We start from the raw sequence: 25625 nt of genomic DNA, 5'->3' as shown, positions 1-25625 counted from the left end.
GAGGGGCTTGTGCTGCATTCGAGTCCCACCCCAAGCAGGTGACGACTCAGTCACTGGCAGGGCTCACTGTTGTGTGGCTCCCGCCTTCCTCCATCGGCCTCACACCGGCGGCTGGTCCTTCCTGCGATCCATCAGCTCGGCGGGGAGAGGAGACGGTGGTGAGCTTCCAGCACTCGCGCCTGGACGTCCAGCTGACAGCTCCGCTCTAGCCTAGCGGAGTCACGGGCTCTGCTCTGTGCTGGGCAGGCCGGCCGACTGGCGGAGCAGACTGGCCCCATCTGCCCATCCCAAGAGGAGAAGAGAAGGTGCTGCATGACAAGCCCCTCACCGGCAGTAGGCCCCGTCCAACTGGCCTGGGAGCCCGTAGAGAGTCTCTGAGCAGCTGGTGCCTCCTGTCACGACCGCTCAGCGCCAGCGACCAACAGCCTGGGGAGTTTCTACTCGCCTTTGTCCTTCGCCGGTCGGACCCCAGAGCCTGGCTGATGTCCAGCAGGCACCGGTTGCTCCCCACATTGGCAGTGTGCGGTGTGGGGAAGGGACAAGCAGAGCGGCCAGGGAGGTTGCTGTGAAACTCAGCAATTCCTCCAGGGACGAGTTTGGGGGAAGGGAATTCTCTTCATGGCGTTGGGCGGGTCAGCCAGGCACAGACCCAGTTCGCTCACCCCGCCAGCCGCTGGGACGGCATTGAACTGGGCGACCGGCCTGGAGTGGGTCAAATGGTGGCCAAGTACATGCCGCTCGTCGAAGGCACAGACAAGTTTCCCCAGTGATGGGAAGGGTTGAACCGGCCCCTTCAGGATCTACTTGTGGTCGGGTTGTCCAGAAGGTGGGTTCTCGGCCAGCGGCCCTGTGCCTCGCGGGCTCTCTCCCAGTCAAGGGGCAGTCTTGGTGCTTGGAGATGCTGTTCTTAAACCCAGGCCGCTGGGCAGTCTTTGTCCGTGGGGAGAGACCCCAGGAGAACCCAGGTAATGGTAAGGACACCGAGACACGACAAACCGCAGCATGGAGATCACCGCGGGCCCGGAGCACACGACCCCGGCCACGTGGCGGTGAGACGGGAGTGACCCCCCACCAGACCCTCACTTCCGGCCCCTGCTTGCACGCAATCGCTGAGCTCGTGCGCAGGCTGCACTGCACAGAGGAAAGGGCGGCTGTGACCGCTGGCTGGGGGGGTGGGGGAAAGAGAGGTCGGGGGGGGTTAGTTGGGGATGTGGTGCAGTTAGTTTCTGTAGCTGTCGCTCAGCCCCCAGAAGCCCCTCCCAATAACAAAGGGAGGCCGAGCGTTACCTCTCTTGGTCAGCGTGGGCCCTCCCGGCCAGCCCCACACCCTCCCCACATTAACACAGCGCCCGTCCCATCCCCCATGCTCTGCCCCCCTGATATAAACGAGAACGCCCGGATTGGCTTGCCACAATATGCGGACCACCCCCCTGCACCCCCTCCCCGGGGGTCACGTGCTATCTTATACTCCACCTGTGAGGCCCACGCCCCAGCCCCACAGGGCACATGCCCCCATGCCCATCCTGTGCCGGATTCTCCCACCTGCTTGTTGCCTGGTTACTTTCACACCAAGTGGGCTTTGCCCCTTCCCAGGGCAGTTCTCCTCCGCACTCTGCACGTCATGGCCAGTCTCCTGGCCACACAGTGCCCCTCACCCTCCACCGGGCTGACTCCCGCATGCTGGTGTCCAGCCAGGGTGTGAGCCCCACCCAGCCACGCCCGGGGCCCTCGGCTAGAGAGAGGCCATGGGCAAAGCCGGCAGTGCTGGCACCATGGAGCTGGGGTGTTGTCACCCGTTTGCTCCTCTAGCGCCTCCAGCTGCCCTGTGAGCAAACCAGCCAACTCTCCTGCCCCTGACTGTCCGTCACAGCCCCCACCTGCCCCGTGCCCTCTCCTACTGCTCCACCATCAATCGCACCCCTCCTGCCCCGGCCCCTGCCTCACCCTGACCTACTCCTGCCCCACCTGCCGAGTGTGTCGTGGCCTCTTGACACTGCCCTGCCAGGGCACATGTCCAGCCCCGTCCCACACAGCTAGCGGCCCAGCTGGGATCCAGGCTGAGCCCCCTGCCCAAGACCTCGGTGGTGCCAGGGTCTTCCCCAACCGCCATTTTAACTGGCCTGTGGCGCGCGCCCCACATGGGTACACCCCCTGGCACTCCCACAGCCCACGGGCACAGCCAGCCATGGCAGCGAACGGGACAAGGCCAGGCTCACCAACATGCCAAGGGGCTGTAAGCCCGGCCGGCTCCACAGAGCAGAGCTCAGGCGCTGACAAGGGGGCGAGCCCACTGCTGGCCCCTTGAACACCCCAGAACAAGCCTTCACTGCTACATGTGACTCAGCCCGGACTGTCCAGCCAACCCCTCTCTGGGAGAGGGGCCAATCGAACACCCCGGGGGGCAGCAATGGCAAGGGGCTGAGCTGGGATGGGGGGCACTTGCTCATTGAACATGGCCGGGGCGAGGAGGAGGGGACCCTACCCAGCCAGGAGCCCACGCCCCTGGCAGATGCAGCAGGCACTTGGAAGGGCGGCTTGGCCCCCTCGCTTCTGAGGGAATCCAGTCCTGCGGTGGTACTGACATCCCTCAGAGCCCGGTGACTGCAGCTCTGCTCACACCTTCGAGCTGGAGACAGGACTAGAGAAACCCCCATTCGCTTTCCTCTCCCCTACGGGGAATCCGATAGAGTGCTGGGCGGCGGTGGGCTTCGCTGGAGACCACCGCTCCCCTGGGACTGGGTTGCTGGGATGCTGGAGATTGACCCTGCCACACTCAGCGCTCCACTTAGGGCTTCCCTGCCCATCTCTCTGGAAATTCAGGGTCTAGCGCTAGCCGAGAGAGAGGCCTTGGTGTGTCACCCCCGCGCCAGGCCTCCAAGCTCTGCCACCCCGGGACCGTCCCTGAGCGGATCCGGGCACAGCCGCACTCTTGGCGAGGGGGTCTGGGGTGTGGGTGCATCTCACAAGCTCTAGGCCTGGCAAGAATTCAGCATATCTCCACTTCACGACACTCCCTCTCCCCCCCGGTCGGCGGTGTGTGGGGCAAGCCAGCCGTTGGCTAGCGGGGGACGGGGTGGGGATCCAGGCCCAGCAAAGCCACGGCTCCAGTGACCAAACCCACCAAAGAAGAAACGAACGAGGCAGCCGAAGAATAGTAATGTCATCGTCATCAGAACAATCCACAAGCACAACTAGAAGGGGAAGATCCGGGGAAGCCCGAGCGCTCGGGAGCAGAGTCCGCTGTCGAGGAACGGTTCGAAAAACAGGTCACAGATGTCCAAGCGCAAACACGACCACGGGACACGACCACGGGGAAGGTCCATGCTTCGACAGAGAATGCAAGTCGTCTCGGCGGAGCGCCGCTCAGTGCAGGGGCAGGCAGCGCGGGGGGCGGGCGGCGCGGGGCTTTGGAAGGAAGGTTTGTATCAGAGTCGGAACAGTTTCATCGCAACACCTGCTCACCTGGCTGGACGGACACGGGGGGTCAGGGAGGGGGACGGCTGGGTCTGGAGAGGTCACGACCGGGCTGGGCTCGGGGTGGGATTGGGTTTTTTGTTGTTGTTGTTGTTTTTTTTTTTGTTGGTGGTGGTATTTTTCTGCAAACACAGGCACTGGAAACGGGCAGGGGGAGGGGGGACACGTGCATGCGGGCGCGTGCTTGGCACCGCTGCTCCCGGCTAGCGGCTCAGCTCAAATCACCGTCTCCTTCGGGATGAAACCAAAACAGCCAGCGGTAGCTCTGCAAGACACAAACACACACATGCCGTGGGCCAGGCCTGCGCCGGGACAGCCACCGGTAGAGACGCGGCAGGAGACCACAGGAGTTCAGCCACACCGGCCCTTCTGGCCGCAGAGCTGCATCTAGACCAGGGTTTTGCTGGCATAGCAGGAGGGGCGTTTGGTCACTCTCCTAGCCAGGAGAGCTTCGTAGCGTAGACCGGGCCTGTGACCGGCTGCTCCTGCTGGGGGCTTCCACCAGAACCAGACCTGCTGACCCACCTCGTCAAAGGTCCCTCCTCGTGGGCACAGCCCGGTACGCAGAGGGATCCCTGCCAGCCCGAAGCAGGGCTGGATCAGCAGGGGCTGGTTCTGATCTCACGTTCCCCGGAGCAGCACTATCGGTGGGATGTGTGTGTTAAACACGGGTTAGGTTTGGGGGGGGGGGGGGGGGCTCTGGTTCTGATCCCACCTTCTCCAGAGCAGCACCGCGGAGAGGGGAGGCCGGGTTGGGTCAGGGAGATTCTGGTTCTGGTCTCACCAGCCCTGGATCGGCCCCGGTGGGGGAGCGGATGGGGGCGGGGGCCGCTTGGGCTCTGGTCTCACCTTCACTGCAGCGGTGCCACGGGCGCCCCCGAGCAGTGGAAGTGGACGTTCTGCCACTTGCCATCGCGGCGGTGCCAGACGCGGGTCTCCTCGGACTGGCTGGTGCGGGGCCGGCCCTGCCCGTCGATGTACTGCGTCAGGCGGATGTAGGCAATGCAGGCGGCGTCCTCCCCGATCACGTGCACATGGGGGTTCAGGATGGTCGTGTGGATGGGCTTGTTGTTTTTGGATAACACTGGGGAGGCAGAGAGCCGCTGTGAGCCGGGGGTGGCCTGCAGCCCAGAGCCAGAGGGATGGGCCCAAGGGACCAGCAGTGAGCCCAGGGCACGCGGCAACAGCTTGGGAGACGGTCTTGCAGGGAGGGGGCAGGTCATGGGGGGCCCTGGGGTGGGGGCAGCTTTTGGAGGATCATGGGGAGAGGGCAGGTCTTGGGGGCAGGGCTGTGGTGAGGCCCATTGGGTCAGAGCCAGGGGGTGAGGGGTCTTGGATACGTCTTGCTCTGAGCATCAAATCAAGGGCCAGGGCCCAGCCAGAAGGACCCTGGGTGCTGAGCTGGGTTGGGCCGGCAGGACCCCTGGACCCCAAGCCAGGCCGGCCAGCAGGACTTCTGAGCGTCAAGCTGGGCCAGATGGCAGGGCCCCAAGTCCTGTGCTGTGATGGCCAATACGACCATTGGGCACCGCGCTGGGCCGACTGCCAGGAACCCCAGGCACTGAGCCAAGTCTGGTCAGCAGGATCGCCAGAACCCTGCGCTGGGTTGGCCAATACGACCCCCGGGCACTGAGCAGGGTCAATGTGAGCCTGGAGTCCGAGCTGGGCCGGCTGGCAGGACCCCTGGGTGCCAAGCCAGGCCAGTCTGTGGGGTGCCCAGCCCCGCCCTGGCAGCAGGCGCCCTCACTCACAGTTTTCGAAGTAGAATCTGTGGAAGTCCATCCCCTCGACCAGATTGCCCAGGGCTTCGGGTTCGAATGACGTCAGGCCTGGGTCGCAGATCTTCCTAGAAGGGAAGAGCGGGGCGATGAGTGACAGGGCAGGGCGCCTCGCAGCGCCCCAGCCCCATCCAGAGAGAACCCACGGCCTGCACCGCCAGCCACCTCGACCCCCATGCCGGCCTGGCAGGAGGCTGCCTCGGTGCCCGTCTCCCCACCCAGCGGGCAGGGCCCCATCGCCCCTGCCTGGGCTTGGGTTCCCCGAGGGCCGGCCTTGGCTCGCGGCATGGCATGTGGGGGCGGGGGCCAAGGCTGGCCCGTGGGGAACCCAAGCCCAGGCTGCCCGCAGATCCCCGCGCCCAGCACCGCTCTGCCCCGGGGACTCACGCATAGGCCTCGAAGTCCCCGTTGTTCACGGCCTCAATCAGCTGCTCGGTGATCTTGATGATTTCCTGCTTGCGGGCTGCAGGGCGGAGAGCGGGGGGTGTCAGCAGGGGGTGGGCACTGGGGGGAGCCCCTGGCCACCAGGGCCAGACCTGGCAGTTACCCATGGGCGGCCGGGCTCACCACAACTCACAGTTTGCCCAGCCCACGAGCTGCCCCCTTCTGCCCCGGCTGAGGCACTGTGTGTGGGGGGCACAAACTGGGGAAGCCCGTTCTGGCACTGCCTGGTGGGCACCCCCAGGGCTTCTGCCTCCAGGGCCGACAACCGGGCACCCTGAAAAACCAGTCAGCTCTAGCCCCTTCCTCATACCCTCCAGGTCCAGCCCCATAGCCCTCCCGTGCCCCATGCCCACAGCTCCCCTGTGCCCCAGATCCACCCAGGTCCAGAAACCTCCCGTGCCCCATTCCCAGCCCAGTAACCCTCTGGTGTCCCTTGCCCAGCCGTACCCCATAACCCTCCTGCAGCCCGTGCTCCAGGCCTGGGGGGAGGAAGGGGGACTGGGAGATGCCCAGGTGACCCATTTAGCTCAGTGCCCATGCATTATGCAGCGGAGCCGCGGCTCAGCTCCCTGCCACGGGAGCAGTGCTCGGAAACTTCTGGCCTGCCCTGCGGCATCCATTTCCTGCCCCTTGGCCCCATGGGGCTGGTGGCCCTGCCCTGCCGTGCTGCTGCAGAGCGGGGCCCGGGTCGGGGTCAGGGCGTCCTGTCCTGCTCCCTGTCACAGCAGGGAGAGCGAGGGGCGATGCAGGCCCCGAGACACTTCAATCCAGTGTGGTGGTGGGGGGGTCTAACCCCTCTCTAGCACCCCTGGCCTCGAAGCTGCTGGGGGCCTGGAGCCTGCCCTAGAGGGGCTCTTCTCGCCAGGCACCCCAGTTCCCCTTTCTCTTGCTGTCTGGCCACGGTCCCTGCTTGCCCACAGAACAGCCCCTGCAAGGCGTGCCGTGGGGGGACACCCCTTCCCTGCCCAGCACAGCTAGGGGAAGGGCTCCAACGGGGGGGGAGTGCCAAGGAAGAGAGTGCCCCACCTGCAGCGGGCAAGGGCCGGGGGGGCCAGCCGGCCTGCACGGAGGGGTTACACAGTCATGGCCCATCTTGTCCGGGCTCCTGGTTGCATCAGTGGCCAGCACCAGATGGTTCAGCAGAAGCCAACAGTGGCAGATGGGGGCTAATCTGCCTCCCACATAAATCTCCCTCCATCCCTGCCTGAGGCTGGTTTTAGCTCCAAAGCACAAGGTTTGCTAGCCCGTCCCAAATGTGCTGCTGCTAACGTGGGAGGTTCTTGTTATCCACACAACCGTCCAATCCCTTTGGCCTCACCTGCGTCCAGTGGCAGGGGGTTCCACTGTCTAACGGTGTGAAAAAGCATCGCCCTTTATCGGTTCTGAATTTCAGTGTCCCCGAATGGCGCCTTGTTCTTGTGTTTTGAGACGGGAGAACAAATGCTTCCCCTGCTCCAGCTCAGCCATTGTTTTCTATGCTTTTATCCTGTCCTCCCTTATTTGTCGCCAGTCTTTTCAATCGCTCGTCCCAGGGGCGTTAGTCCAGGCCCTTGTTCCTTCCCACTGCGCACTGAGATGGGGGGGCCTGGTCCTGTCCACCGGAGCCAGATGAGGCCACCCCACTGATTTCTAGAATGGCTTGGTAGTCTTTTTTGGCAGTGTTTAAGAAAGCCCCTAGACGCCATATGGCCCGGTGGAGCCAGGCTGCGTGTGAATAGCATCCAGGGGCTGGGGGGCTGCCCAGTGTCTCTGAGCGGGGCTGTGTGGGGAACTGACGGTTATTAGTTACTGTCATGTTATTGGAGTCCCAGGCCAGGTACCCAGCTCAGGCTGACAACACTGCTGTGGGTAGACCAGGACAGCTCCCCACACGGACACACTGACCCCAGGGCTGGACCCTCAGGCCAGCTGCTGTCTGCGGGCTTCTCCTGGCTCCCTTGGCTGGTGGAATGGGGAAGCTGTCTCCACTGGAGAGGGGCAGGGTGAGCGAGGCCTGGCCCAGCCCCACAGGAACATCCAGCAGGGACTTCACCCTCCCCCTGGGCCAGAGGGACCTTCCTGGGGGCAAGCCCCTCCCCCCTCCTTTGCCCAACAGACTCCCACCCCCCAGAGCCTGCACCCATCCTTCTCGCCTGGGCCCTCCATGCGATGGCCCCACTGCTGAATTCCCCAGTCCCTCCTCACTCCCAGCCTATGGGGCTGCCCCCAGAGGCCCCGGACTCTGCTGCTCACTCCATCCCCCGGACCCAGGTGCTACACACTGTGCTCTCCTGGCCATCCCCCAGACCCGCTCGCTCTCCATCCCTGCCCCTGCTCTGGCACCGGCCCCTTCCACAGCATGGGTGCAAGAGCCTTCTCCCCTGCAATCTCCCTGCATCGCTGCCCTCATTTCCAACAGCACCTTTGTTCCTCCTGCACCCAGCCCCCGCACTACAGCTCCCTCCCGCTCTGCACCGCCTCCGGGCCCAACTGGACACCAGGGTCCCAGCCCAGGGCCTTGATGCTTCCGAGGGGTCGAGCTCCTGAGGTGTAACCCCAGCTCCTCTCTCTGCTTCACACCACGCAGACGGGAGCCGAACTAGCCCCCCCCGAACGGCGCCAGGCTGTGGCTGTATCAGAACATCAGCCCTGCCCTGTGGGAGGGACCTCGCGCCCTGGGCCCCGGGGTGAACAGCTCACACCCTCTTGGGATCAGCCAGCCAGTGCCAGTCCTGCCACAACCCCTTCTGTGTCCCGCTCCCCTGCCCCGGGTCTGCCCCCCACCCTGAGTTAGTTCAAATTCCTGCCCCTCCACAATAGTTCCGGCTAATCGGCCTCGGCACCCAGCACAGCCTTCAGGGGAAGGGTCTGTCCCCACCCCAGCCAGCTCCAGAGACTCCCCAAATCCTTCCCCGGTCCCAGCCAAACCAGCCCTTACCTGTGAGCCTGCTAGTCATGCCTGCGCCACACAGTGCTTCTCCCTGCTCAGCTCCCCACCCCTGGCTCGGCAGCTCCCATTCCCCGGGCCTGCCCCTGGCTGCGAGCTGTCAGCCAGCCCTGTAAACCATCCGTGCCGGGATTCCCAGCGCCCGGGACACCTGACGCTACAGCGCCTGGGCAGGAGCCCAGAGCCCAGCGCTCAGACAACTGTGAACCGAGCAAAACGCCCCTCCCGCCAGCATACGTCTGTGCTAACACCCCTCAGTCCTGACCCGCAGCCCCTGCTAGCCCAGCCCTGGGCTCCCCACACAGCTCTGCCGATGCCCCTCAGTCCTGACCCACAGCCCCCCTCTCCCCCCCGCTGTCCCAGTCCTGGGCTCCCCCCCAGCTCTACTGATGCCCCTCAGTCCTGACCCAGCAGCCCTCTCTGATATCCTCGCTCCGCCCCCCCCGACTCTGCCAATGGCCCTCCATGCTGCTGTGCCAGCCCACATGGGTGTTGCAGATGGGTTTGGGCTCTGTGCCAGGAGAGCACCCGCTGAGACCCAGCCCCAGGGTGACTGCCAGGGCAGATTTCAGGGCTGGAGGCAGATCCAAGCTGGGTGACTGAGGCCGAGCCGCAGCCCCTCGTCCCCAAGCCCCGTTACTTACGCAGGGGAGGCAGAGGGTTCGTGACGGCTGGAGATGGGCAGGGCTGGCTGACGGCAGTGTCCGGGGGCCCGGAGCCCCTCCTCACCGTGTTGAAAAGGTCCGAGAACCTGGCGGCTGGGCCGGGACGGCCGAGAGACGGATGAGACGATGCATGGAATGGAAAAGTGACACGGGAAGGTGCACAGGGAAGGGTGGGATTCAACTGGCCTGGGACGCATGCCCTCCCTGCTGGAGACCTCGGGCGGGAGGCTCTCCCCAGCACCTTCCTGCTGAGCAGAGGAGCCGAAAAGGGGCGAGCGCTGGTTGTTTTTACATTCAAAATCCAGCTCTCCGGAGCGCAGAACACGCAGGCCTGGGAACGAGGTGCCAGGGAGGGGTTCAGGAAGTGGGGGGCTGGTGAAATCCCCCCCCTGTTGTTTATTGCCCTAGTAATGCACGGGGGAGCGCATGTTCCTGGCCCCCCCTTGGTGCCCGACCTGAAGGGATGAGTTTGTTCCAGCCCCAGCTTGTGTTTTAGCTCTGGAGGGCCCCTGTGCTGGACACAAATGGCCCTTCCTTGGTGGGAGATGCAGCCCTGAGATCCCCACATACCCCCCAAAGAGATTCCCCACTGAGTCAGGGACGAGCCTGCTTCTAAAGGCAAAAACCAGCGGGAGAAACCTTGACAAGCAAAACCCACCTGCCCTGCTGGCTGTTGGCACCATGCGGGAAAGGAGCGAGGGGCACCTGCTGTGCCCCCCCCCACTTCTGGGGAGCGCAGCAGCCTGCACTCGGCTTTGCTCCGTGTGCAGGGCTCATGGCACAGCATTGCCAGGCAGGCGCTGTGGAGCTCAGCTCTGCAGCGGGCATGGAGTGGGCACACTGTTCCCTTTTATCCCAGCGAAGGGTGATCGAGTCCAGCTCCTGGTCTGGGCACCATTGGGCAGCAGTGAAATGGGGCTGGCGGGTGCCTACGTTGGGACCTACCCAGCCCTACCTTGGAGAGGGGCTGCGGTGGTCATAACCACCCCGAAAGGGGCCTGGTTCCTTTCAAGCCAAAGGAGACAGAGCATGTCTAGAGGCCTCTGCTTTGGCCAAGAAGAGGGCCAGTGCAGGGTCCCATTGATAGCCCAATCCCAGCGGGCAGGCATGACTAGAACCCAGGGCCGTCGGACGAGGGGAGGGTTGCCCAGGCTGAGAGTGGTGGCAAGGCCCGGGGGGGGCAAGGTCCCCGGCTGGCTTCCCCGGGACAGCAGGCTCAAGGCTGAGGCGAAGGGGGTCTGTACAAGGGGATTCCTCACAAGCCGTGTCCAGCTCGGCCTCCACCCACAGAGCACAAAGCAAACGCCCAGCGCTCAGACCAGGAGCCCCGAAAGAAAATAGCGAAGGGGCAGGTGAACCGTAGCCCCCACCACACGCAGCCAGGAGGCGCCCAGCGGGCGACTGCACTGGTCCGCGGTGGCCAGAGAAACTAGTCCAGTGCCGAGCCGCAGGCCCCCCTGAGCCCCGCTACTTACGCTGGGGAACAAGAGGGTTCGCCACAGCTGGAGACGGGCAGGGCTGGCTCCCGGCAGGCCGCGGCCCCTCAGCATCCGGGGGTCCAGAGCCCTTCCTCACCGTGCTTAAAATGTCAGAGAACTTGGTGGCTGGGATGGGACAGACGAGAGAAGGATGAGACAGGTGGAATGGAAGCGTGACGGAGAGGAGGAGCGCAGGGAAGAGCCGGGAGCTGCGGCGGGGCCTTCTGCTAGCCAGCATACCCTGCACTCTGCCTATGACCCTGGGGAATGGGATTGCTCTGTGGTTTAGCATCTGGGCTGAGAGCCAAGAACGCCTGGCTTCGAACCCCAGTCCTGCAACTGACTCGCTGCGTGGCTTGTGCCAGGCGCAGGGCGGCAATTTGCCATTCTGGGGCTGGTCATGATTAGCCGACCAGCTCCTTTGCTCCATGTCTGTATAGCGCCTGGCAGGGTGGGGTCCTGGGCCATGCCTGGCGCACGTAGACGTGCCGGTAGTATAAATAGTAATAGTGACCTCTCGTGCACAATGGAATGCTCTGCGTAAGTCTGGAGGCTGGTACTGGGCCGACCAATAGGAGGGAGCGATCCTGGCAAATCCAGCTTATAACGTTGCTGTTTGGAGGGGTGCAAGGCCCTGGAGGGAGGTGGCAGCTCTGCTCCCCTGGGGTTTAGGGGAGAGTTCACGCAGCATCCTAGGGAAAATGCCAGCTGAGTTCGTCAAGTGCTGTAGGAACGGGCCAAGGGCAGAGACGAAAGGGAAGAGGTCACGCGGGGGAAGCATGGCCAGGGCTTTAGTGCAAGTCTTGCAATGGCTGCTTTCTCTCTTGAAGCCCCAGCTCCTGGAGGCAGATGATTACCAATCAGAGGCTCAGCTTTCCCACCACAAGCAGCACCTTCCTCGCGGTGGTGGTTGTGGAGAAAAGCTTGGCATGTAACCCAAGCCAAGTAACCTAAAGGCTCAGAAACCAGGCGGCAAAGAAACGGAACCCAACCTTCATTGGGTCTTTTTTTTAAAATCTCAGTCAGGTTTGACGAGGCCGAGCTTCGGATTCTGAGGGCCTGGCTCGTTCTGTTTCATTGTCTCACGCCAGCAGCACTGTAACGTGAGTGTCTCCGGGAGCCGGGCCTTCCAGGAAAACTGCATCCATTGCAAGACTGGCTCTCAAACCACGAGAGGTGGCAGATCCTTCTCTCTAGCTTGGCTCCTGGACACCGGGACCTCCTACCCAGACCCCAGGGGACAGGCATCTGCATGGCTGCCACAGAGGCCCCAGTCACACTCGCTACTTACGCTGGGGAGGCGGAGGGTTTGTGACAGCTGGAGATGGGCAGGGCTGGCTGGTGGCAGGTTGCAGCCCTTCGGTATCCGGGGGCCCGGAGCCCCTGCTCACCGTGAATAAAATGTCAGAGAACCTGGCAGCTGGGACAGGACAGACAAAAGAATGGAGAGAAGGATGAATGGAATGGAAAAATGGAATGGAAAAGCAGCAAGACAGGAGGAAAGCAGGGGAGGAGCTGGTGTGGGAGGAGCAGGTGTGGGAGGAGGTCTGTATTGATTTCCAATATCAGGGCTTCCCCGGAGCTGTCAGGGACGGCGAGCGAGGCCATGGACTTCACGGTGCTAATTTCACTCTAAGGACTCTCGTTATTAATAACAAAACCAACGTGCCGTGGCAAAGCCCCTCGGTGCCACAAGGGGGTGACGGGCTCTGTGGAGCTAGCCCAGGTCGTCTCCTTGTGGCAGGAGGCAGGCAAAGGCTGGATTCGTCCTCCAGAACCCACCCCTGCATCCCAGTGTGGGTTAGGGGTGGCGGACAGGTGACGGTTGGAAAGGAAAGGAACCTGAACACGCTAAATGCAGACCATGCTCCAGTGCTGCCCAGCTGAGCTGGCACAAAGGGAAACCCTGCCCTGGTGCAGGGAGCCCCTATGCCCAGGCACAGGGCTCGGTACCAGTTGCCAGCAGAGTGGAGACTGGAAGGGACGTGGCAGGAGCAGACGAGCAGTGCAGCGATTTTGCACCGTTTGCAGAGGCTCAGAGGCCGGGGTGGGATTTAGGGCAGCCGGGGTGGAGTGGAGGGGATGTATCTGCCCCTGCAATTGCTGAACAGAGGGGAGATGCGGGGCAGAGTGGCCAGGTTACTCCCTGCCCTCTAAGTGCTATGTCCTCAGCAAGGCTAGCCATTATAATCCCCTCCCTAACCTGGATACTGAGCGAGGCCTACCCCGCGTCCGCCCGCACAACAGCTCTCCTGCCTGAGCCTTGGCAATATTCCGCTTCCCGGCTGCGTCCCCGGCAGGCACTGACTGTGGGCACCTGCCGGATGCCCCACATGAGATGGCAAAGCCCCACGAGCTTCCGCCGGGGCCAAGGCATGGTGGTTCCCCACAGGACGTTTTCTAGTGCTCCGGCCACGAGACCACATGGGATGGGAGAGCGGCTGGACGGGCTCTGTGGGACCCGGCCCTGCACCCTGACACACCCCGGATGAGCAGCCCAGGTAACTTCCACAGGGCTCTTGGCTGGGGGTGTGTGACGGAGGAGGGGAGTTACATTGGGGATGGGAAATTGCCCTTGCAGGAAAATCCCTGAGCTGTAACCTGAGCCAGGAGCGGGGTTGGGAGAAGTGACACCTTCTGGCTGGAGACTGGACAAAGGAGAGGTGGAGCTGGGGGGAAGAGAGAGAGCAGCTGGAGGAGTTTTTAGTTTCAGTTTGGGGCTGGGTGATGGAACGCAGGGAACCCCAAGTCTCTGCGGTCTAAGCTCCCTGCCCCCCAAAGAAGGACTTGCCTGAGGGGTCCTGGTTGTACCTACAAGCTCTGTTGTAGACTGCGTTCCTATTGTTCAATAAACCTTCTATTTTACTGGCTGGCTGAGCGTCACGGTGAATCCCAGAAAGAGGGGTGTAGGGCCCTGACTCCCCCACTCTCCGTGACAGGGGGTGAGGGAACGGATACAGCAGGAGAGGGCGAGCTCTCAGGGACAGGAGGAACACTGGCTTTAACACCGAAGGCTGGGGAGAGATGACACAGTGGAGCCCTGAGGGGGCGTGAATACAGAGAGAGACCAGATGGCATACTGAGGCCCCAGGCTGGGAGCCAGGACTCCTGGGTTCTATGCCCGGCTTTGCTCCTGACCCCCTAGGTGCCCCGTGGCACCGCCCGTAACGACTGATCATGGTAATGCCCGCTCTCTGACATGGGGCTGGTGCCCCGGAGCCCTGCCAGAGGCTGCGGGGAACGCTGGCTGGGAGCCCGCAGCCCAGGTACCAAGGGCGCAGGAGCTGCGGAACGGCAGAGAAAAATGGGTTGAAAACCAAGTCCCAAAACCCTGCAGGAAAAGGGGACGTCGGCTTGGATCCCTGGGGGGAGTCCCAGCTCGGGCCAGCCCACTGCTGGCCAGGCACAGGCGAGGAGCCCAACTTCACCCACACCAGCCTGCAGCGAGAGCCAGCCCAGGGCATGCAGAGGGACTCCGGCCTGGCCCGGCCTGGCCCGCCTCCAGGCCACACAAATAGCACACCCCGTCCCAGAACCTCCTACCCCCGGCACACGCAGAGCAACCCCGTCCCAGAACCTCCTACCCCTGGCACACGCAGAGCAACCCTGTCCCAGAACCTCCTACCCCCGGCACACGCAGAGCAACCCTGTCCCAGAACCTCCTACCCCTGGCACACGCAGAGTGAGCCCCCGCCCAGACCCCCCCAGCACATGCAGAGTGAGCTCCATCCCAGGACACCCCCAGCACACGCAGAGTGAGCCCCATCCCAGACCTCTGCCCCAGCACACGCAGAGCGAGCCCCATCCCAGACCTCTGCCCCAGCACACGCAGAGCGAGCCTCATCCCAGACCTCTGCCCCAGTACACGCAAAGCGAGTCCCATCCCAGATCCCCCCCAGCACACGCAGAGCGAGCCCCATCCCAGACAGATCTCCCCCCGGCACACGCAGAGCGAGCCCCATCCCAGGACACCCCCAGCACACGCAGAGCGAGCCCCATCCCAGATCCCCCCCGGCACACGCAGAGCGAGCCCCATCCCAGATCCCCCCCGGCACATGCAGAACGACCCCGTCCCAGAACCTCCTACCCCCGGCACATGCAGAGCGAGCCTCATCCCAGACCCCCCCAACACACACAGAACAACCCCGTCCCAGAACCGCCCCCGCAGCACATGCAGAGCGAGCCCCGTCCTAGACTCACCCCCCGGCACCCGCAGAGCGAGCCCCATCCCAGACCCCCCCCGGCACACGCAGAGCGAGCCCCGTCCCAGAACCGCCCCCCCCGGCACACACAGAGCGAGCCCCGTCCCAGAACCGCCCCCCCCCGGCACACACAGAGCGAGCCCCGTCCCAGAACCGCCCCCCCTGGCACACACAGAGCGAGCCCCATCCCAGAACTGTCCCCGCCCCCCCCCCGGCACACGCAGAGCGAGCCCCATCCCAGATTCCACACAGGTTCCATAGACTGACTGTGCGTTGTGTGAAGAAATACTTCATTTTGTGTGTTTTAAACCTGTTGCCTGTTAATTTCCTTTGGTGACCTAGTCCTTGTGTTATGAGAAGGAGTAAATAACACTTCCTTATCTACTTTCTCCACACCAGGCACGATTTTATAGACCTCTATCATATCTCCCCTTAACCGTCTCTTTTCCAAGCTGAAAAGTCCCAGTCTTATTAATCTCTCCTCACACGGAAGCTGTTCCATACCCCTAATCATTTTTGTTGCCCTTGTCTGAACCTTTTCCAAGTCCAATATATCTTTTTTGAGATGGAGTGACCACATCTGCACGCAGTATTCCAGATGTGGGCGTACCATGGATTTATACAGAGGCAATAGGATATTTTCTGTCTTATCTATCCCTTTCTTAATGATGCCCAACATTCTGTTCACTTTTTTGACTGCCACTGCACATGGAGTGGATGTTTTCAGAGAACTCTCCACAATGACTCCAAGATCTTTCTTGAGTGGTAACAGCTCATTTAGACCCCATTATTGTATAGGTATAGTTGGGACTCACCCATGGAATTAGACTCCTGGTCCTCTCCACTGACTCCTGCCAGTTCCCAGCAGCAGCACTGCCCCGGCTGGGGGAACTTCTCCAAACTGCCCCTAGATCCCACTGGATTGAAGTGTCTCTGGTTCAGTGTCCCCTCTCCTGTCCCAGCCCCCTCGTCTTCTCCAGTCCCCCATTCTGCCCACTTGCTGGGCAGCTCCCAACCGACCCCACAACCACCCTTCTCCTGGCTGATCACTCAAGGCTGCTAACGCAGAGACGCCAGCTGCCGGGCACTGCCCACCACACCTTGCTGCCCGGCCAGCCCTGGGGGGCACCTGGCTGGCTGCTGGCGGGGCTGTTACCTTTCGTGTCCTCGTCCTCTATAGTGGTGTTGGTGCTGTCGGACGATTCCTGCGAAGACAGGCGGGAGGGAGAGAGACCAGAGAGAGCATTAGGCAGGGCTGGGCCACAGTCACCCGGTGTCTGGGCTAGAGCCCCAGCACAACCCGTGAGCCTTGTCCTGCGTCTGCCCCACACGTGGCCCCTCTGGGAGTGGCCTATCAGGGCCCCACTCCTGCCCAAGGCTCTGGAGCCAGGAGTGACGCTCAGCAGCACTGTGACGTGGCAAAGGCAGGACAGCTTTGCAAGGCAACCCCCTCCAGTACTCCCCCCAGGCCCGGCAGATCCAGGCCCCCAACCCATGTCTGGGGCCTTTAGGAAGATATATCTGCCCCCTTCCCCTAGTGGGGCCTTAATTCCCCTCCGGGGTGAACGGGAGTGGCCTGGAACAGCTGTGTCCATGATGGCAGCCAGGCACAATAGTTGGCTGAAGATCTGGCCCCGTGCCCCTCACCGTAGTATCAGGGAGGGGAGCTGTGCTTGCCCTGAAGCTCCCAAGCGAGGCTAGCCCAGGGGAGACTCAGGCATGGCTCACGGTAGCCAGGTCTCTCTTGAGGCTCCCACTCATGCCTCCTGCCTGCAGCCCTGCCCCTCCAGCGCTGGGGCAGCAGGGAAGGACGGGGAACGGCACCACGGACCCCTCGCAGCACCAGGCAGGACTGCAGGGAGAAAAGCTGCCCTTTGACTCTGGGGCAACAGCCCTCCCCAGAACCCTTCCTTGGGCACCCGCCTGAGCTCCATCCACTGATGCTCCAGATCAGGCTCCCGGCCAGCCCAATCCTGTGTCCCACCTTCCCCGCCATCAGCAGGGAGGCAGGAGTAGCGTGTGGCCAGGGTCTTCCCCCCACAAGAGGCTCTGGGGAAGGTGGGTGGATTGCAGGGCCCTCCAGAATGAAGGGAAAATGGGATCTGCCCTTTTGCAGATGCATTTATTTCAGGTGGACAGCAAACATTTCCCATCTCACTCCAGGCAGCTGGCACCTGTGTTGGAAAATCCCTGTCGCGTCCCAACCCCAGGAATAATCCCAGCACCGGCAGGGGGGTCCTGGGAAGATGTGACCTTAGCTGAGAGCCTGGAGGCCAGCCTGAGTCAGCACAGAAGGGGAAGGAGAGGAATCGCCCCAGTTATGGCACCTTCTGGTTAGTTTAACGCAAGGCCAGTCTCCTGGGTTAAGGGGAAGGAACAGCTTGAGGGAGGGGTTTGCTGGGAGCCCTGTCTCATTCTGGGCCCACTGAGGAGACCTGCTCTGAAAAGCGCTTCACAGCCTGTGCAGACAGCTATCACGCCAGCCCTGAACAAAGACAGCGACCGGCCCGTCTTGCTGCCGTCACGGGGTTGGGGGAAACCAGGTTTCCGTGGCACCTCCGGAGCAGCGTACGCCGTCAACGCCAGGCTCTGAGTCGCACCAATGAAAATGGGCAGGAAGCGCCCAGGCGGGGCCAAGGCCTTGGCTTTGTGTCTAAAGGAAGGGGTCATCCAGGGGTGGGCCATCTGGCCACCAACGTACATCACCGAGCAGCGAAGGAGCCTGAATTCAAGCCAGTGCCCAAGGCTCCACCACCATTACCAATGCTGTGAGCTAGCCAGTCCCTTCAGCAAACCTGTGCAGCTAGCCCCGTGCCCTGGCCTTCAGGAGCTGGACAAGACCCATTCGATCGCCCGGTCTTCCCCAGGAGCCTTTGTAACCATGCTGCTCTGTATGGAACACTATCACTCCGCGGCCTTGCTATTCATACCACGGCTTCCACGCTCGATTGTTAGGCAATCGCCAGCCCTCAGGCCACAAGGTGGTATGGGACAATGGAGAACCAGACCCAAGTCCCGTCTATGCCCTGACACCAGTTGCCTTCCCTTAGAGTGACTGAGATGTAGCTAATTATGGAGCCGATCTGCCAGACTTGCACGGTGGGAACAAAGCCCTTTCCCCACCCGTTGGGAGTAAAATTTTAAAATCCTCAAGCCACAGCTCAGCCAGGGAAAAGGCCCTTAAACCTCCCACCCCCTTCAACTGGAATAGAGACGCCACCTTCCCTCTGAGTGAGACCAGCTGCCAAGTTTGCAGTCCGGGGCAGAACAACCTGCATGGCAAGACCTTCTGGTGCCACCTGGACAATTAGACAAAAAGGTCTCTGGAGAAAATAGGCCAGGTCCTGCTTGTTCCACCTTCCCTTGTTCGTCCACTTATGCGGTGAGTAAAGCGGCTAAGAGGCTGCCTGCCTGCTCATTTTTCTCAGAATAATTTCTGCAATGCATGAAGGAGAACAAAATCGGATGTGTGCTCCTTGTTGTTTCCATGTGATGTAGAAAGAAAGCCCATCTGCCCTGGAGTCCCTGCGGCGCCTGGCGACCTGGCCGGATTGTGACAGCACAAATCAGAGCAGTGAACTAAGGGGTTTTTTGGGCTGTTCAGACTCTTTACTTCAGGTTTGTTAATGTCTGTTTAACTCAAGCCATTCAGAAGCACCTGAGAGAAAGCAGGACTCTGTTGCAAATTCAAACAGATCCTACAGTTCCATCCTGCGTTGGCTCATAATCGCCATGGCAAAGACCTCCAGTGCGTCTTCTGCCAACCCCAGTGCAGGTTATTTCTAAGATGGAAAAAAGCAGCTTTTGGGAAACAAGAATCCTGCCCCCACTTTTCAGCCTTTTTTATCCATCCCAGAGAACCAAACCAAGGGCACAGACCTGGCTGTTGCAGGGCACCTTTAAGAGACAAGCTCCTTAAAAACCAACTCCTCACGGCCGCTGGGTGACTGGTGTGTGGACGTAGGTGCCAGGCCCTGCTCCTTTTGTATTCCCCAGGTGGGGCAAAGGGAGCAGAGGTACAGCAGTGCCCTACCTGGGGACATACTGGTCTCTGGTGGGCACACAGCTGCCAGGGCTGGCCCCGCCTTGATACACCGCCCGCGCTGGGGACATGCCGGCAGCTATGGCAGCATCCTGCTCTCTCGGCCGTCGACACGCATTAGGAGTCGCTCCCCTGAAGTCCATGGGGCTGTGGTGGGGGCAGGGCGATGGCGGGGGAAGCAGGCTACGGCCCACGGGGGGTTCCCTGGAGCGCTCTTGGCTTGGGATCAGTCACCCCGTGGGGCGCCGGCCCCACAGACCAGGTAAGGGACCCATCAGGCTAGTCACAAAAGCTGCACAGGCAGGTGGAAAGTCCAGCCAAGGGGACACTGAGGTGGATACAGTGCTGGGGCAATGGGTTAGCTCCTAAGGGCCTGATCCTGCACACCCTCTGCTGCGACTGCATTGCTCAGCGAGGCAGGAGGCTGCCGTGCCAGACAGCTGGGCCAAGCGGGCAGGAGGGGCCAGAGGGCAGGGAACTGCAAACTGTGAATCTGTCCCTACTGCAGCCGAACCTATTCCCCGCCCGGCTCTGCCTGTGCCCCCTACCCCGGGGAGTGGGGATGGTCAGATGTGCCGAGGGAATGAGTCGGAAGTTGGGGATGGAAAGGGACGCTCAATCCCTGCAGCGGAGAATGGGTGAGGACGAGATGCAGGCTGGGGCGGAGGCGGGGGCTGTGTGAGAGCAATGGATGAACGTGGCATGGAGGGAGTTTGTCAGTCCTCAGCCAGTCCCAGCTCTGGGGCTGTCTGCTCACTTGCCTCTCCGTGGCTGTGCTCGGAGCCAGCTCAGGATCTCTGCTCTTGGACTGGCTCCTCTGGGGTCAGAGCAGAGGCTCCCCACCCCCCTCCCTTACCAAGCAAGTGCCCCACTTCCAGCCGGATGCCGGTTGGGCCAGCGAACCCCACACCCTCGGATGGCCAGACTCCCCCAAACCCCGGTTCTGCGACCACAAACATGGCTCTAGGCCTGTTGCTGCGGGGTGAGGAGCACGTGGAGCGGCATGCACAGCAATACACCCTCCGAGAGGCAGCCAGTGCATGCTCCGAGCACGGAGCCCACTGCCCCCATGGAGCTCTGAACCCTGAGATACTAAGGCTGGAGCAGAAGCAGATACTAAGGCTGGAGCTGGCAGAGCCCCCAACTGGCATCTCCCCCCCCCCCCGACTTCAGGGGCGTTTGCGCCTGAGGAGGGGCAGCCCTTGGGGGGTCATCACTTGCTGTTAGCAGCAATTCCGCAGGAGACCGGGTGGGAGCGAACAGCAAAACTCCCACAGACTGCACTGGGGGCCAGGTTCCCCCCAAGAGCCAGGGTCTACCCTCCAGACTGCTCACCCACTGACCACGCTCCCTCCCCGTGAGCTCTACAAGGAGGCCGATGCCCTGCGGACGCATCTGCTGGGCCAATCTGCTGCCCTGGACAGCTCCCTAAGGGGCACCCAACTCCTGTTCTCTTACGCTCCAGAGAGAGACCGGAGCACACTAAGGAGGAAAAGCCTGAGCCCAGGCTCTGTCCCCAGAGGTGAGAGCACACAGCTGTGTCAGAACGTAGCCAAGATCGCAACTGGGCCAAGGGCGACGGAAAGACAGGCAGCAGTACCTTAATGCCGTCCACGGGGTTATGGATAACGGTGGTTTGAGGCTCCTACGGAAGAGAGACAGAGGAAAGAGAAGAGAGACAGAAAGGAAGGAAAAAACAACACAGTAGTCGTTGGAAGAGAGGGAAAGACGGATCAGAAAACGGTGACAAGAACGTGAAGGGGAGGGGGGTGACGGAGGAGGGACAGACCCAGAAGAGAGCAGGGAGGGGGGGAGGATGGAGGGAGAAAAGTAAAAAGTAATTAGTTCAGCCAAAGGCAAATGATTAAAAAAACAGAAAGTGGCAGAGTAAACCAGGAAGAGAGAAACGGGGTTTGAGGGTTGGGGCTGGATCTCCATGAATGAAACCGAATCACAGCCCAAGCCATGGCATGAGCATCTAGGCGAGGTGGGGGGTAATGGAGAGCGTGAAGCTGAAATTGGATCAGAGCCCTCTGAGGCGGGGGGCGGGGGGCACGTCAGGAAGGAGGCAGGGCTGCCAGCACCCCGATACAGGCGGCACCAGGGAGCCCTGCAAGTCCCCATGAGCTCAAGAGCGGTCATGAGGGCAAGGCCAGCGCCATTCACAGGGAAGGGGTGCCCTGCTCCAGATGCCACCGGGAAGGCAGCTAGTTGCCCAAGCATGGAAGGAACGGCCCTTTAAATGCACCTGTCTCTGGGGAGCGCTCTCAGCCATCATCAGCCAGCCCAGGTCTCAGCCCTGAAGGAGCCTGGGTCCAGCCAGAGGGGAAGGGTCCAGCTGGGGGACTGTCTTTCCTGCAGCCTTGTGTTCGGGATGTGCGGCCCCCCACCTCTCTCGCCACCCAAGGGCTTGCAGGTCGGAGGCACAGAGCTCTTACCTTTGCCAGAACACGGGGGGGGGAGGGGGAGGGGAGTCGCGAGATGGGCTTGCGTCTGGGAACTTTACCATGCGCTTACCTGGGAGGCTGGCAAAGTCCCAGTGTCTCATCAGCCACACAGCTGGTCTCTCTCTGGCGCCCATGTGGGTTCATATTGATGAAACAGGTATTGGAATGACCAGAAAACGTCTGGACCATTGAACACTGGTGAGCTGCTGCCTGGCCTAATCTCACTTGTCATATGCCTGGTCCCCCCTGTGATGTAATACTTGAGCGGCTGCATCGTGAGCCTCGGGAAGTGTGCAAACCACCATGCAGGAGAGGGACACGACGGAGTGCAAGGGCTACTCTTCCACAGAAATTGTCATGCCCCCTTGGAAAGCAGAGCTCCATGGACACCGGACAGGCTACGGGGCGGGGAGCGGGGGGTGTCGTACAACTGAGAACTCCCCACTTCCAGATCATCAGCAAAAGGATTCAAGACCCTTGCGGCTTTTCTGCTCATCCCTGAAGAAGAGTCTTGCAAGCAGACTCCTCCCATCGGCTGAGTTTACAGCTCAGAGCACATGGCAGGAAGGGGATAAGCCCTAGTTCCTTTGGTTTGGGGTTAGCTCCATGCTGCATGGACTCGGGGCAGAGGGGCAGGTGTTTCTAGACAGACGGCAAGAGATCCCCAGGCTGCGTTTAGCCCTAAAGGTCAAATCGTGCTTGCTGATTATAGAAGCCTTGCGATGGGGTGTCACCCCCGCAGGGCAGAGCAGGCTGTCAGGCAGCACCCGGGGGACAGCCTGAAAACCTAACTGATGATGAGGGGCAGGCTGGGCTGGTATAAAGCCAGCAAGCTGGGAGCAGAGGAGGGCTGGCCGGGTAGGGTGAGAGCCAGGGCTTGGGCCGGCGGCTGGCTGGCTGAACAGAGCTGGAATCCAGGCTGAGAGGGAGAAGCAGCAAAGGATGACGAATAGCTTCAGATTGGGAAGACTAGAAAGATCTGTCTCTGAAGGGGAGGGAGCAGACAGGGATGGAAACATGAGTAAGGAAAAGGATCAACATCTTACGCTGACGCTGGGAGATGTTAATCCCTTGAAAACAGCAGAACGGATTAGGCGCAGTATCAGAGAGCTAGGATGAGCTCAAAGCCGGCAGGGTGGCCATTTAGTAGGAGAACGTACACATGAGGAACAGGCTGAGAAACTTCTTAAAACTAGAATCTTATGTGCAATGAAAGTAATTTGCCAGCTACCTAAGTTTGTGACAGAAGCAAGTAGGGTGACTAGATAGCAAATATCAGAGGGGTAGCCGTGTTAGTCTGAATCTGTAAAAAGCAACAGAGGGTCCTGTGGCACCTTTGAGACTAACAGAAGTACTGGGAGCATAAGCTTTCGTGGGTAAGAACCTCACTTCTTCAGATGCAAGTAATGGAAATCTCCAGAGGCAGGTATATATCAGTGTGGAGATAACGAGGTTAGTTCAATCAGGGAGGGTGAGGTGCTCTGCTAGCAGTTGAGGTGTGAACACCAAGGGAGGAGAAACTGTTTCTGTAGTTGGATAGCCATTCACAGTCTTTGTTTAATCCTGATCTGATGGTGTCAAATTTGCAAATGAACTGGAGCTCAGCAGTTTCTCTTTGGAGTCTGGTCCTGAAGTTTTTTTGCTGTAAGATGGCAACCTTTACATCTGCTATTGTGTGGCCAGGGAGGTTGAAGTGTTCTCCTACAGGTTTTTTTATATTGCCATTCCTGATATGATCAGGTGGTTCCTCAGTTTCTTTGATAACGTATGGCATAATCTCTCACTGTGGTCTGTGCAGTATGTAGATAGCAATGGATTTTTCACCTTCAGTCCATTTGGTATGATGTCCATCTGTTTGCATTTGGAAAGGAAGATGATATCTGTCTGTATTTGTGCAAGTTTCTTCATGAGGTTGATAAATTTCCATTCCATACGGCTAAATGCAGTGCCTTGCATGGTGTCAAGTATCAGAGGGGTAGCCGTGTTAGTCTGAATCTGTAAAAAGCAACAGAGGGTCCTGTGGCACCTTTGAGACTAACAGAAGTACTGGGAGCATAAGCTTTCGTGGGTAAGAACCTCACTTCTTCAGATGCAAGTAATGGAAATCTCCAGAGGCAGGTATATATCAGTGTGGAGATAACGAGGTTAGTTCAATCAGGGAGGGTGAGGTGCTCTGCTAGCAGTTGAGGTGTGAACACCAAGGGAGGAGAAACTGTTTCTGTAGTTGGATAGCCATTCACAGTCTTTGTATCAGGAATGGCAATATACAAAAACCTGTAGGAGAACACTTCAACCTCCCTGGCCACACAATAGCAGATGTAAAGGTTGCCATCTTACAGCAAAAAAACTTCAGGACCAGACTCCAAAGAGAAACTGCTGAGCTCCAGTTCATTTGCAAATTTGACACCATCAGATCAGGATTAAACAAAGACTGTGAATGGCTATCCAACTACAGAAACAGTTTCTCCTCCCTTGGTGTTCACACCTCAACTGCTAGCAGAGCACCTCACCCTCCCTGATTGAACTAACCTCGTTATCTCCACACTGATATATACCTGCCTCTGGAGATTTCCATTACTTGCATCTGAAGAAGTGAGGTTCTTACCCACGAAAGCTTATGCTCCCAGTACTTCTGTTAGTCTCAAAGGTGCCACAGGACCCTCTGTTGCTTTTTTTAGATAGCAAATGTGAAAAATCGGGACAGGGGATGGGGGGTAATAGGAGCCTATATAAGAAAAAGACCCCAAAGACCCCAAAGACCCCCAAACCCTATAAAATCGGGACATCTGGTCACCCTAGAAGCAAGAGGGGTAACGTACAGGGTTCCACTAGGCATGGCTGAGGATGTAATTACAAAGGGGATGGGGAGGATCCAGTGCTGATTAGCAGGAGAGGGGGAGACCAGAAGCCATCCACAGCTGTTTGAGTAACATTTAAAGCTGCAACGCTACCTGATAGGAACTCAACTCTGCTGGGTTAAACCATATACCTCGGCCCCTTTGCTGCCTGTCAGGGAAAAATGAGGGGCGGTAAATGTGGAGAAGTGCGGGGGAAGAACACAACTACAATGCGGCAGTTATAAACCCAGCGCAGCACACGGAGGGTGTGTGGCCGCAGAACAAGCTAGAGAGAGACAGAAAATTAAAACCATCCATAAAACATCCTAACACAAAATATTCACATCGGAATTTGGAGGAGGAAGAAAACGAGCTGCTGGTACAACACCACGCAGTTCAGGGCAGGGAAGATGATATAAGGGGAATAGATGAAGACACACGGCTTGCAGGCAAAGAGAAATTTATAGCATTTATGACCAACGTGATTGATTGTAGTTTACAGAATAGGGAAGAAGATGACTGAAAGATTAAAAATGATAACCAAAGTGACAGAAAAGAATTTACAAAAACAACAAGGAGTCCGGTGGCACCTTAAAGGCTAACAGATTTATTTGGGCATAAGCTTTCGTGGGTAAAAACCTCACTTCTTCAGTTGCATCTGAAGAAGTGAGGTTTGTACCCACGAAAGCTTATGCCCAAATAAATCTGTTAGTCTTTAAGGTGCCACCGGACTCCTTGCTGTTTTTGTGGATACAGACTAACACGGCTACCTCCTGATAGAAGAGTATTTGCATATGGGCAATCTCCCATTGTGTAAGTGATAATCTAGAGGAATTTCATGATAATATAATAAAAGGAGCAGTAGCAGCAACCAATCTAGCTATATGTAAGATATTGAACTGCCACAAACTCCAAAATTCAGTTCCCTGGTGGAATGAAGATTGTCAAGTGCAGTTAAAGAAAGCAATACGGCATACAAACAAGCCAAAAGTACAATGAATAGCAAAGACTTAATGAACTATAAATGATGTAAAGCGGTGGCACAAAGAACTATTAAAAAGGCAAAGCGAGATTTGGAGAAAGTATTATGGGAAATTGAACAAAGATTCCGAGGCTTCAGAGAGAGATAAACGAATGAATGGGATACAGAACAAAAACAGATTAGACCCTGACTTAGAGTAAATGATAAAGTCGAATGTTCTGACTCAGGAAAAAGCGGACATTTTAGCCAAAGAGTTCCAAAAAGCTAGTAGTGATACAAAGCAAAGCAAAGAGTTTTGTGAACCCAAAAGAATGTTTGCCGAAGAAAACTGTAATATAAAGATGACACAG

At 59.5% G+C, this 25625-nt stretch overlaps 1 protein-coding gene across 39 annotated transcripts in view; it reads right to left on the bottom strand.

Annotated features, from left to right (window-relative positions):
* Positions 1 to 3140: 3140 nt before the first annotated feature.
* The window catches only part of CAMK2B (calcium/calmodulin dependent protein kinase II beta), a 141833-nt gene continuing 119348 nt past the window's right edge, over positions 3141 to 25625 (bottom strand). For 10 of the 39 annotated variants that reach the window (XM_065584335.1, XM_065584342.1, XM_065584338.1 and 7 more), the window contains 9 exons: positions 20610 to 20654; positions 16124 to 16172; positions 12057 to 12185; positions 10763 to 10891; positions 9267 to 9380; positions 5640 to 5715; positions 5226 to 5320; positions 4324 to 4558; positions 3141 to 3739 (listed from right to left, as the gene is read on the bottom strand). In XM_065584335.1, the coding sequence (XP_065440407.1) occupies positions 4326 to 4558; positions 5226 to 5320; positions 5640 to 5715; positions 9267 to 9380; positions 10763 to 10891; positions 12057 to 12185; positions 16124 to 16172; positions 20610 to 20654 (870 nt within the window). In that variant the 3' untranslated portion in view covers positions 3141 to 3739; positions 4324 to 4325. The remainder of the gene's footprint in view (positions 3740 to 4323; positions 4559 to 5225; positions 5321 to 5639; positions 5716 to 9266; positions 9381 to 10762; positions 10892 to 12056; positions 12186 to 16123; positions 16173 to 20609; positions 20655 to 25625) is intronic. The other 29 variants (XM_005312367.3, XM_065584355.1, XM_065584344.1 and 26 more) reach the window with 7 other exon arrangements.

Source organism: Chrysemys picta, chromosome 2, assembly GCF_011386835.1.
Source record: "Chrysemys picta bellii isolate R12L10 chromosome 2, ASM1138683v2, whole genome shotgun sequence".
Lineage (NCBI taxonomy): Eukaryota > Metazoa > Chordata > Testudines > Emydidae > Chrysemys > Chrysemys picta.
The sequence above is the reverse complement of the archived record's forward strand: the minus strand, read 5'-3'. Positions and strand labels throughout refer to the sequence as shown.